Source organism: Pleurodeles waltl, chromosome 1_1, assembly GCF_031143425.1.
Source record: "Pleurodeles waltl isolate 20211129_DDA chromosome 1_1, aPleWal1.hap1.20221129, whole genome shotgun sequence".
Taxonomy (NCBI): domain Eukaryota; kingdom Metazoa; phylum Chordata; class Amphibia; order Caudata; family Salamandridae; genus Pleurodeles; species Pleurodeles waltl.
The window spans coordinates 216,450,147-216,463,252 of NC_090436.1; the positions used below are offsets into that span (position 1 = coordinate 216,450,147).

The 13,106-nt window shown below is 45.9% G+C and overlaps 1 protein-coding gene across 17 annotated transcripts in view; it reads left to right on the forward strand.

The window, feature by feature from the left end:
* Positions 1-13,106, forward strand: part of NIPBL (NIPBL cohesin loading factor) — a 1,341,000-nt gene that overhangs the window by 227,992 nt on the left and 1,099,902 nt on the right. For all 17 annotated transcript variants that reach the window (XM_069221119.1, XM_069221174.1, XM_069221201.1 and 14 more), the window contains exons 5-6: positions 2,541-2,640; positions 11,836-11,984. In XM_069221119.1, coding sequence (XP_069077220.1) covers positions 2,541-2,640; positions 11,836-11,984 — 249 coding nt within the window. The remainder of the gene's footprint in view (positions 1-2,540; positions 2,641-11,835; positions 11,985-13,106) is intronic.

A 13,106-nucleotide genomic window follows, 5' to 3' on the forward strand; every position in this document is an offset into this window, starting at 1 on the left:
CACAAGGTCTTTTTTTCAACAGTGGGGAGAGCCTTGGTTAGATATATTCACTTCCAAAGAGTCAGCTGTAATGTCAGCTGTTTTGCGTGTTGGAATTTCCTAGACAGTTCTCGCTCTGCAAAGCCTTTCTTCTGGAGTGCCACTCAGGCCTCCTGTATGCCTTTCCACTGATACCACTTCTGCCCAGAGTTCTCAAGAAGATCAAGAGCGACCGGGCCCAAGTCATTCTTGTGGCTCTGGACGGGGCACAAAGTTTGGTACCCAGAGCTACTGAACATGGCCACGGCTCCTTCAATCAGACTGCCTCTTCGGGAGGATCTCCTGTCGCAGCAGCACAGGATGGTTCTTCACCCAAACCTGTCCAGTCTGTGCCTTCTTGCGTGGAGATTGAGTGGCGGCAGTTGAAGGCTTTTGACCTTCTGTCTGAAGTCTTTGATGTTATCTTGGCAGCCAGGCGTCCCTCCACCAAAACGGTATCCGCCTGTCATTGGCACAAATTTGTGGCATGGTGCACGGACAAATCTGTTGCCCCCCCCCCCCCGCCTTCTTCAGAGGCACCATTATTCACCCTTTCATTAGCCAGTCAAGGTTCTGCTTTTGGCACGCTTAAAGGCTACTTATGAGCTATCTTGATTTGGCAATCTAAGAAAAGACAACATTCTCTTTTCAAATCCCCTACTGTAGGTAGATTTATTAAAGGTCTAACCCACTTGTATCTTCACACTCCATTTATCATGCCTCAGTGGGATCTCAATGTTGTCCTCACTTATTTGATGTGTGCTCTTTGAGCCATTACACAATTGTCCCTTGCAGCTCCTTACCCTCAAGACTGTCTTCCTGATGGCTAGCAGCTTCAGACTCTTTGTTCCAAGCCGCCATTCTTGTCTGTACATCCTGACAAGGTAGTGCTATGCACAAGGCCTCATTTCTTCTCAAGGTTGTCACACCTTTTCACGTAGGCCAGTCCATCACTTTGCCTACTTTTTACTCACCCCCACTTCCTTCTCATGAAGGAGAGACTCCACTGTCTGGAGCCAAAAAGAGCGTTGGCGTTCTACCTTAAAGATTTCCGGGTGGACGATCTACTTTGTTGGGTGCGAAGAAAGGGAAGGCAGAACAGAAGCATACCGTCTCTCGATGGGTGCTTCTCTGCATCAAAATGTGCTAAGCTTTGGCAAAGAAGCAACCTCCAGAGGGTTTGTGTGCTCATTCAACCAGAGCAACTGCTGCTACCGCAGCGTTAGCATGCGGAGTTCCTGTCCTGGATATCTGCCAGGCAGCAACGTAGGCATCATTGCACACGTCCACTAAACATTACTGCCTGGACAGTCTGGTTTGCAGAGACTGCTGCTTTGGCTACTTTGGGCGTTCGGTCCTGCAGGACTTTCTAGTATGATTTTGGTTGGCAGCCCACCTTCGAGAATACCATTGCTTCAGTATCTAATCTAAGGTATGGAATTTGAAACTAGAAGTCTATAATCAGATGAACATGTTACTTACCTTTGGTAACAATTTATCTGGTAGAGACAAATTCTAGTTGCACATTCCTTACCAACTCACCAATCCTCCCTGCTTGCAAACTGATTTCTAGGGACAGAAATTCCCCTTTAAGGTCCTTAGCTCTGGTGCACCATTTCAGTGTCCTTCATTGCTCCGCGCTTTGGTGTGGGAAGTCGTAAAAAAAAACTGATATCACTGTGCTGAGTTGGCGCCTGTACACGACCCCCGAAGCCATCACGGCGACCACGATTCTAACGACAGATGTAAAGTCGACAGACGCCACCTGACCGCGTGCAAAGGTACTGCTTGAAGAAATCTTTTCCGGATCCAGTCTGATGCTTTGCGAAATTCTAAGGTAAGGAATCCGCAACTAGAATGTCTCTACCAGATAAATCGTTACCAAAGGTAAATAACTTTGCTCTTTAGAACTGCTTGTACTATGCATTAAGGTCCTTCAGACCAGGGCTTAGTCTTTAGTGAAAGACTTTTAGTATATTTGGCCCACCGGAGTATTTGTCACCTCATTCTATAAGCTGTTTGTATCACTCAACCTTCTGGGAAGTGCTTCCATTGTAATTGATAAGGGACAGGTTTACATTTGGAAACTACATTTGCATGTTACTTTTTTGTGACATTCAAATTTTCTCCTATATATGAATTTTGGAAAGAAAGCAGGCCTTTTGCTGCTTTTTCTCAGCGTTGGTGTAGCTAGCAAGGTTAACTTAGTGTTAAAGACTAAATGTACAGTTAAACAGTTGTGGATGCCTGTGTTTACCTTAAGTGATAAAAGCCGGACCTAATAATTTGCAAAGTCTATTGTATGGCGAGAAAATTAACAGAACTGAGGAGTCTGTTCTGCACGGGCATCAAATGCCTTGAGAGTATATAGGTGCGCATTGATGAAAGGTTTTAAGCAGAATTGCTTTATATAAACAATTTCCTTTGTTGCCTTGCATACACACAATACATAGTAGTTGTGAAGAAGGGAGTGCAAGCACAAGAATCGCCATGAAGTTAAGTTCTCCCTTTTCTCTTTTCAGGGATGCTGATGCCACAGTACAAGCTTTCTCAGAATTCCATTCATGGCAGTCCGGCATCTTCCAATTATCAGCAAACCACTATTTCTCATAGCCCTTCCAGGTAATAGGATTTTGTGTACTATTTCAGTGTAATTATTTATTTCTAAAGAACCACAGCTCATTTGTTCTAGTATGCATATCCCCATAAATGAATCTTGCCTCGTAGTGTTCCATATATTTGTACCTTAAAGTCCAGTCATTGGCATATTACAGGCTGTCACTTAGAGGAGGGTGTTTACAGGAGGCAGAGGGGGTTGCTGCCACCCTCATCTACGTTCTCTGGTCGTAACTTGATGGATGGAGCAGATGTCAGCTGTGCCATCAGGATACCCCTGTGGACTTTACTGAAATAGACAGCAGTGGAGTCAAACATGCTGCCCACTTTAGGGTGATGTGGAAGCTGCTGTTCTCTGGCACACCTTGTGGCCAAACTGCCATTGAAATCGTGGTGACCCAACACACACTTAATTAGATGCCCCCTACGTGCTGGGTAACCACTAGCTCTTAATGTTCAGTGTACCTCCCAGTTTGAAGTGGCAGACCTTTCAGGGTGAAAAAGGCTTTCTATAATGACAAGATTCAAATTTCCCTTTGTGTTCTGCTAGTTTCTCAGACTGTACTTGGCCACGCAAATGGTATGGCATTTGAAGGAAGCCCATAGCCTTCGTGCGTATTAAACTTGTTTTTCCTATTGAAGTAAAAAGTCTTTAGCATGTTTAATCTGCTTTGCCTTGCCCCTGTAGCTTTTCCCCTGCCCTTAATCGTTCCGGATGTGCACTCTACAGTTAGTACGCCCACTGGTGGTGCTTAACCTTTTAACCGATATTTATAGCAGACGGACACATGTTCAATGATAATCAGAATTTTGACCAACTTGTCATGGTCTGGGTGGTCCTGGGGCAATTCAACAGAATGGTTACTGAATGCTGCATACACTGCAAAATCAAAAACCTCTCTGCTCATGACTGGTATGAAACTGGGTGTTCGATGGCATATGTTGCTGCAGATACACATGTTTGGCACAGTCCGCTGCCTGGTGTTGGGCTCGGAGTATTACAAGTTGTTTTTCTTCGAAGAAGTCTTTTTGGTCACGGGACCGAAGGACTCCTCCCTCTTTGGCTCCATTGCGCATGGGCGTCGACTCCATCTTAGATTGTTTTTTTTCCGCTGTCGGGTTCGGACGTATTCCTTTTCGCTCCGTGTTTCGGTTCGGAAAGTTAGTCAGAATCTCGGAAGAAAGCGTCGGTATTGTTCCGTTCGGTATCGGGATAGTTAGGTACATCGACACCGATCATCGGAAGACTTTGGGGCAGTTTCGATCCCCCATCGGGGCCTGGTCGGCCCGACCGCGTGCGACATCGAAGCCGATGGAACGGACCCCGTTTCGTTTCTGCCCAAAATGTCACAGTAAGTATCCTTATACAGATCAGCACTTGGTCTGTAACTTGTGCTTGTCCCCCGAGCACAAGGAGGATACCTGTGAAGCCTGTCGAGCCTTCCGGTCCAGAAAAACACTCCGGGACCGAAGAGCCAGGCGTCACCAAATGGCGTCCACGTTGACAAAACAACGTTTCGACGACGAAGAGGAAACATTCTCGGTTCCGGAATCAGAATCCGGAGACTCCGACGTCGAACAACAGCAACAAACTGTGAGTAAGACGTCGAAAAGTAAATCCATCGACAAACCGAAAGCCCAGGGGACGCCACTGCCAACAGGCCATGGCTCGACCCATAAATCAGGCGACCCGTCGAAGGGGCCGAAAAAGGGCACGCCCATAGCGAAGACACCCGACTCCGGTCGAGGGACCGCCATGGAGCAACCTCGGAGCCGAGAAAGCGGCTCCGAGAGACAAAAACAAGATACCAGCACCGAAAAACATCGGCACCGAGAATCCATGCCGAAAGGAACAAAAATTCTGTCGGTGCCGAAACAGAAAAAAGATTCTCTCTCGGCGCCGAAAAATACCACACCTTCATCCTACTCAGAGGAACAAGGACTAAGTGGCCAAATGCACAAATTTGGACAAGAGCTCCAAAGTGTAGAATCGGACTACACACAAAAGAGACTGTGCATCCAGCAAGATACAGGGAAGATATCAACCCTTCCCCCAATCATGAGGAAAAGAAGGATCGGACTTCCAAAGGATGACACACAACCACAAGCCAAAGTGGTTAAAAAAGTCACGCCTCCGCCCTCTCCTCCACAGGCATCGCCGGCACAAACACCGCCACAAATGCACTCACCAGCGCAAACTACCATAAGTCATGACGATCAGGATCAAGACGCCTGGGACCTGTATGACACCCCAGTGCCGGACAATGATCCCGAGTCATACCCCACAAAGCCGTCACCGCCAGAGGACAGTACCTCATACTCGCAACTGGTGGCTAGGGCTGCAGACTTCCACAATGTCCAACTGCATTCCGATCCTATAGAGGATGATTTCTTATTTAACACCCTCTCGGCTACACATAGCCAATATCAATGTCTCCCAATGCTACCAGGGATGTTACGGCACGCGAAACAAATTTTTGAGGAGCCCGTAAAATCAAGAGCCATCACCCCAAGGGTGGATAAGAAATACAAACCACCACCCACAGACCCAGTGTTTATTACTTCGCAGTTACCACCCGACTCTGTGGTAGTAGGGGCAGCTCGCAAAAGAGCAAATTCACATACATCTGGCGACCCCCCACCTCCGGACAAAGAAAGCCGAAAATTTGACGCGGCAGGGAAAAGAGTGGCGTCACAGGCAGCCAACCAGTGGCGCATCGCAAATTCACAAGCGCTGCTGGCCAGATATGACCGCGCACACTGGGACGAGATGCAACTTCTCGTAGACCATCTTCCCCAGGAATACCAAAAAAGGGCGCAGCAAATAGTGGAAGAGGGACAAACGATCTCAAACAATCAAATCCGCTCTTCACTAGACGCAGCCGATACTGCAGCAAGAACAGTCAACACTGCTGTCACCATAAGGAGACACGCTTGGCTACGCACTTCAGGCTTCAAACCTGAAATCCAGCAGGCTGTCCTTAATATGCCCTTCAACGAGAAACAACTGTTTGGCTCGGAAGTGAATACAGCCATTGAAAAACTTAAAAAGGACACAGACACGGCCAAAGCCATGGGCGCACTCTACTCCCCGCAGAGCAGAGGCTCTTTCAGAAAAACTCCATTTAGAGGGGGGTTTCGTGGCCAACCCACAGACACCACCAGCCAACAATCAAGAACCACACCATATCAGGGTTCCTTCCAAAGGGGTGGTTTCAGGGGATATCGGGGGGGTCAATTCCCAAGGAGTAGGGGAAGATTCCAGACTCCAAAAACACCTCCACCTAAACAGTGACTTTCAAGTCACGCAACCCCTTCACTCAACACCAGTGGGGGGGAAGACTAAGCCAATTCTACCAATCTTGGCAACAGATTACAACAGACAATTGGGTATTAGCAATAATCCAACATGGCTATTGCATAGAATTCCACAACTTCCCACCAAACATCCCCCCCAAAACACGCAAAATGTCACAACATCATTTAGAACTTTTAGGACTAGAAGTTCAAGCACTACTGCAAAAGGATGCAATAGAATTAGTACCAGTACAACAAAAAAACACAGGAGTTTACTCCCTGTACTTTCTAATCCCAAAAAGAGACGAAACATTGAGACCAATATTAGATCTCAGGACACTAAATACCTACATCATATCGGACCATTTTCACATGGTCACACTACAAGACATCATTCCACTGCTCAAACAGCAAGATTACATGACCACATTAGACCTAAAGGATGCGTACTTTCATATACCAATACACCCTTCTCACAGAAAGTACCTACGGTTCGTATTCAAAGGAATACATTACCAATTCAAGGTGTTGCCATTCGGAATAACAACTGCACCAAGAGTGTTCACAAAATGTCTAGCAGTAGTAGCAGCACACATCAGGAGACAACAGATACATGTGTTCCCTTACCTAGACGACTGGCTAATCAAAACCAACACAGTAAAAAAATGCGCAAACGACACCACCTTTGTCATACAAACCCTTCACAAACTGGGGTTTTCCATCAACTACACAAAATCACACCTAGAACCGTGTCAAACACAACAATATCTAGGAGCAACCATCAACACATCAAAAGGAATTGCCACTCCAAGTCCACAAAGAGTGCAGGCATTCCACAAGCTAATAAGTGCTATGTTTCCAAACCAAAAGATACAAGCAAAATTTGCGCTAAAACTTCTAGGCATGATGTCATCATGCATAGCCATTGTCCCAAACGCAAGACTACACATGCGACCCTTACAACAGTGTCTAGCATCACAATGGTCACAGGCACAGGGTCAACTTCAAAATCTGGTGTTGGTAGACCGCCAAACATACCTCTCGCTTCTATGGTGGAACAGCAAAAATTTAAACAAAGGGCGGACGTTTCAGGACCCAGTGCCTCAATACGTTATAACAACAGATGCTTCCATGACAGGGTGGGGAGCACACCTCAATCACCACAGCATTCAAGGACAATGGGATATACACGAAACAAAACTTCATATCAATTACCTAGAACTGTTGGCAGTATTTCTAGCGTTAAAAGCCTTCCAACCCATAATAACACACAAATACATTCTTGTCAAAACAGACAACATGACAACAATGTATTATCTAAACAAACAAGGAGGAACACACTCAACACAATTGTGCCTCCTAACACAAAAAATTTGGCAGTGGGCGATTCACAACAACATTCGCCTAATAGCACAATTTATTCCAGGAATACAAAACCAACTAGCAGACAACCTTTCGCGAGACCACCAACAAGTCCACGAATGGGAAATTCACCCCCAAGTTCTGAACAAGTACTTTCAAATTTGGGGAACACCCCAGATAGATTTGTTCGCAACAAGAGAAAACTCAAAATGCCAAAACTTCGCATCCAGGTACCCACACCGCGAATCACAAGGCAATGCTCTATGGATGAATTGGTCAGGGATATTTGCGTACGCTTTTCCCCCTCTCCCTCTCCTTCCATATCTAGTAAACAAGTTGAGTCAAAACCAACTCAAACTCATACTGATAGCACCCACATGGGCAAGACAACCTTGGTATACAACTCTACTAGACCTTTCACTAGTACCGCATGTCAAACTACCCAACAGGCCAGATCTGTTAACACAACACAAACAACAGATCAGACATCCAAACCCAGCATCATTGAATCTGGCAATTTGGCTCCTGAAATCCTAGAATTCGGACACTTGGACCTCACACAAGAATGCATGGAGGTCATAAAACAAGCTAGAAAACCTTCCACTAGACACTGCTATGCATCTAAGTGGAAAAGATTTGTTTACTACTGCCATGCCAATCAAATACAACCAGTACATGCCTCTACTAAAGACATAGGCCCTCATTCTGACCTTGGCGGTCTTTTCGCAAGACCGCTGAGTTACCGCCGCGGTGAAGACCGCCGACCGCGGCGGTGTGCCGCTGTGCGCATTCTGACCGCTGGGAGCGTTCCGCCGGAAAACCGCCAGCAGCCACACTGGCGGTCGGCGGGAAAGTGGAGACTGGTCAACCTCCACCGCCACGCCAGCAGAACACCGCCCACAGAATTACGACCCACATTTCCGTGTGGCGGTCTTCTGTTGGCGGTCTTCTGTTGGCGGTCACGTCCCTATGGCTCCCGTCGCCTCCCGGAGGACCAACGCACAAGGTAAGTTGATCGTCCGTGAGGGGAGGGGGTGGGGGGGTGTTGTGTGATGTGGGCGTGCATGGGGGTGTGCGTGTGAGTGTGTAGAGGGGGTGTGTGAGTGCGTGTATGCGGGCGGGGGGTGCTGCTGTGTCTATGGGTAATGTGTGCTGTTCGGCAGGTGCGCATGTCGGCATGTATGTGTGCGGGTATGTGTCCCCGTTGTGTATGTGTGTGTGTAGGGGGTGTGTATATGTGCATGTTGGGGGTGTGTGCATGTCGGGGTACATGTATGTGCATGTCGGGGTGGGGAGGGGGTTCGTACCACCTCTGGGGGGTGGCAGGGGGGTGGAGGGTGTGGGGGGAGGACTCGGGTGGGTAGTGGGGGGTGGGGGAGACCCCTATCAGTGCCAGGGAAGGAATTCCCTGGCCCCGATAGTGCTTACCGCCATGGTTTGCACGGCGGTTCCCGCCCGCAAGAAACCGCGGCGGTAGGCAGGGTCATAATACCCTTGGCGGTCTTGGGACGACCGCCGGGCCGGAGTGCGCAAACTCCAGCCCCGCGGTCATGACCGCCGTGGCGGTCGGAGTGGAGAAGTAGCGGTCGGTCGCGGCGGGGACCGCCGCGGTCAGAATGCCATTTTTAATACCGCCGGTCTGTTCGCGGTCCGACCGCCGTCTCTCCGCCGACCGCCAGGGTCAGAATGAGGGCCATAGTAGGATACTTACTACATTTGCAAAAAGCAAATCTCGCTTTTTCATCTATAAAAATACACCTCGCAGCTATATCTGCTTACCTACAAACTACTCATTCATCGTCTCTATTTAGAATACCAGTTATTAAAGCATTCATGGAAGGGCTAAAAAGAATTATACCACCAAGAACACCACCAGTTCCTTCATGGAACCTTAACATCGTCTTAACAAGACTCATGGGTCCCCCTTTCGAACCCATGCATTCCTGTGAAATGCAATATCTAACCTGGAAGGTCGCATTTCTCATTGCAATCACATCCCTCAGAAGAGTAAGTGAAATACAGGCATTTACCATACAAGAACCATTTATTCAAATACACAACAATAAAATAGTTCTAAGAACAAATCCAAAATTTCTGCCAAAAGTAATCTCACCATTCCATTTAAATCAAACGGTAGAATTGCCAGTGTTCTTCCCACAACCAAATTCTGTGGCTGAAAGGGCACTACATACATTAGACATCAAAAGAGCACTAATGTATTACATTGACAGAACAAAGCTAATCAGGAAAACAAAACAACTGTTCATAGCTTTTCAAAAACCACACATAGGAAATCCAATCTCTAAACAAGGCATTGCTAGATGGATAGTCAGATGCATTCAAACATGCTATCTTAAAGCCAAAAGAGAATTGCCTATTACACCAAAGGCACACTCAACCAGAAAGAAAGGTGCTACAATGGCCTTTCTAGGAAACATTCCTATGAGCGAAATATGTAAGGCTGCAACCTGGTCTACGCCTCATACGTTTACTAAACACTACTGTGTAGACGTACTAAATGCACAACAAGCTACAGTGGGCCAAGCTGTACTAAGAACATTATTCCAAACTACTTCAACTCCTACAGGCTAAACCACCGCTTTTAGGGGAGGTAACTGCTTTATAGTCTATGCCAAACATGTGTATCTGCAGCAACATATGCCATCGAACTGAAAATGTCACTTACCCAGTGTACATCTGTTCGTGGCATTAGTCGCTGCAGATTCACATGTACCCTCCCACCTCCCCGGGAAGCCTGTAGCCGTTTAGAAGTAGATCATGAACCTTAAACATCTGAACATTTGTAAATAATTATTAGAAACTCTTATCATACATACATATTCACTCCATTGCATGGGCACTATTTATACCAAACAACTCCATCCTCACCCTCTGCGGGGAAAACAATCTAAGATGGAGTCGACGCCCATGCGCAATGGAGCCAAAGAGGGAGGAGTCCTTCGGTCCCGTGACCAAAAAGACTTCTTCGAAGAAAAACAACTTGTAATACTCCGAGCCCAACACCAGGCAGCGGACTGTGCCAAACATGTGAATCTGCAGCGACTAATGCCACGAACAGATGTACACTGGGTAAGTGACATTTTCAATACCAATCTGTACGAGTAGACCAGTTGACTGTATGGTTGGTTTGTACGCTATTCTGATGTACATAGTTAGACCCCAAAATCTTTTCAACTTGTCACGTGAAGTGGCATTCTATAGGTGTGCACTAGAGTGAGGTGCCAGAGTGCCTTCATGCTCTCCCAAACTGTTTGGAAATTGTGCCGCAAACAAATTTGCATGCCACAAGATGCCTACATCAGGAAAACGATGTCAGTCAACTAAAGATTTGCTATATTTACCTTACATCTGGCATGAATGTGGAAATTACTGGCTGGCCCAATTAATCGTGCCAAGTGGGTCTGCTTGGCGCGATGCCTGTCCGCTTTATACATTGGTCAACCTTTCACTGGCTCTCTGCTGCACAGTTTGTGCTTGCGAAGGGACATGTCCAGATTCCTCTAAATCACTAGATGAGTCCTCATCGGTAGGAACTGCAACTGAAAAATCCATCTCTAATTGTGCTCCCTGATCCTCTCCCTCTGATGTTGGCTCAGTATCAGATCCTTCCTCAGTGCTGTCCTCCATTATTCTAGTTATAGCCTCGAAAGCAGCCACCCAATGAGACTCCAGAATTCAGAGGTACATATAGAAGTAGTGTGTGTGTGTGTATGCATGCATGCTATGAACTGAAAGAATGGGTTTTAAGTCTGCGGGTGTGTGGTAATGTGTGGTCACGAATAAGTGGGAGAAGTGGTCTGACACTGGGGACTGCTGAAAAGCCCTGGGCAGCAACAGGTACAACAGAAACGGCAGCTATGCCCAGGGATTGGGGCTGACACAAAGATGTAGTGTGTCCCTGCTCATGAATCACACGTATCTTGGATCCACAAGCAGGGATCAGTTTGAGATAGACTCAGAGGAGAAATACTCTTCCCCTTTCCAGTGATGCCTCCCTCGAATACCGATGTCAATGATGAGATGTATCCCGCCAGACGTGCATGAAGCGCAGATTGTGCTTCTGCTTGCTCTGTCCAGTGCGATGGGTGATGGAAGGCATGAAAGAGCTTCTGCATCAGCCCCTACAGATGGACACATGTGAAAGTCTGAGCTTTGCTTGTACCCACTCTTCTTGGAGACCTCATCTTTTTGTTCTTAAAAAAAGTTAGTGACATTTTTGTGTCAAATTTGCTATCTGAATCGTTTTGCTTGGTTCAGTAAATGCTTTTTCCTATTTGCATATTCTCATTTAAGACTTTTCTTTTGAAAAATATATTTTAAAGTGTGCCCTGCATGTGGAGATATTCTGCTGTGTGTAATTTCATAGAAAACCCTTGACGGAATCAAGTTTACAAATGGGCACATTTTCTTTCTTAATCTTTTTGTTTCATTACAGAAAGGCCAGTCTGTCATTTGCTGTTTGAGGAATGCAGTTGTGTTTACAGATATAGTTGTTAATGCTTATCTTTTTCAAATTTCTAGTCGATTTGCACCTCCTCAGACAAACTCTGGTAACCGCTTCATGACTCAACAGAACAGCCCTGTGCCTAGTCCATATGCTCCTCAAAGCCCAGCCGGATACATGCCATATTCACATCCGCAAAGCTACACGCATCCACAGTTGCCACAAGGTAATTATTACATATAAAACGATGTCCTATAAAAAACATAGGATGTCCATGTTTTGTCCAGTAAGAATAGTCCATTCTATTTTATATATATTATATATATATATATATATATATCTATTAAACTGTAGATACAAATCAGTGGAATGTTGTAATGAGTAGACAAGTGTGGGTGCAGGGGCGGTAATGTGTGTTAGGAGCGGCAAAGGAGTGCATATGTGGATTAATACAATAAGTTGGGACTGGTTATGCTGATAAAGCTGTTGAGAAGAGGATGTTGAGGGCTTGGGTTGCAGTCAGCAGCATAGTAAAACAGCAAAAGTAATAGTTGGAGAGGGAGAAGAGAGAGGAGGGATTGTGGAAAGGGGGCAAGACTACATGACCACCAGACAGAGCGGGGAAGAGTTGTCCCTTACATGTTAAGCAGTAAGACATTTATTCTACGGAGGTGTTGTTCAAAGAGATGAGTTTTCCGTGCTCCTAGTAGTGCAAAACGGATGAGCCTGGCGAAGCTAAACTGGGATGGAGTTACTAGGAAAGTAGTAGAGCAAAGGTTTCCACCTCATTTTCTCCTTTTTGTGTTTGCCAAATTACTCTGACGGATGCTGTTGCATGTCTTTTTTGTGTTCCACTAGAGATTTTGGTCCCAAGGGTAGGGGAGCAGACTATGCTGAAAATTATGCAGCAGGCAGCCAGTACAGTTCTCAGAGTCCCTGTAATTTCTGTCATAAAGCTAAATGTTTGAACCATCTTTTTGGATATATCTTGGAGAAAAACTTCTTGATTAGTGGTTTCCTGTTTGTCAAAATTATTTTTTCAGTGCTTATTTTTCCATTATGTCTTCAACTTGCTTGTAATTTTTCCCCTTCACATGTTGGTTTTAAGGGTTTTGTGAATTCCCCTGACGGAAACTTGCAATTTTCTAAGTGGTGGTCAGTTTTGTTTCTCTTTAATTTTTGTGGTTTCTGCCTATTTGCTGTTTGTTATGAAAAGCATGTGTGAAACCTATGGGCGAAGAAAGCTCTAAATATCTGAAAAGAAGGCAAAATTCCGAATTTAACAAGGGGTCATTTGGGTAATTGCTTTGTGGAGGGAAATTTGTAGAAGTTTATTTTTTTATATATA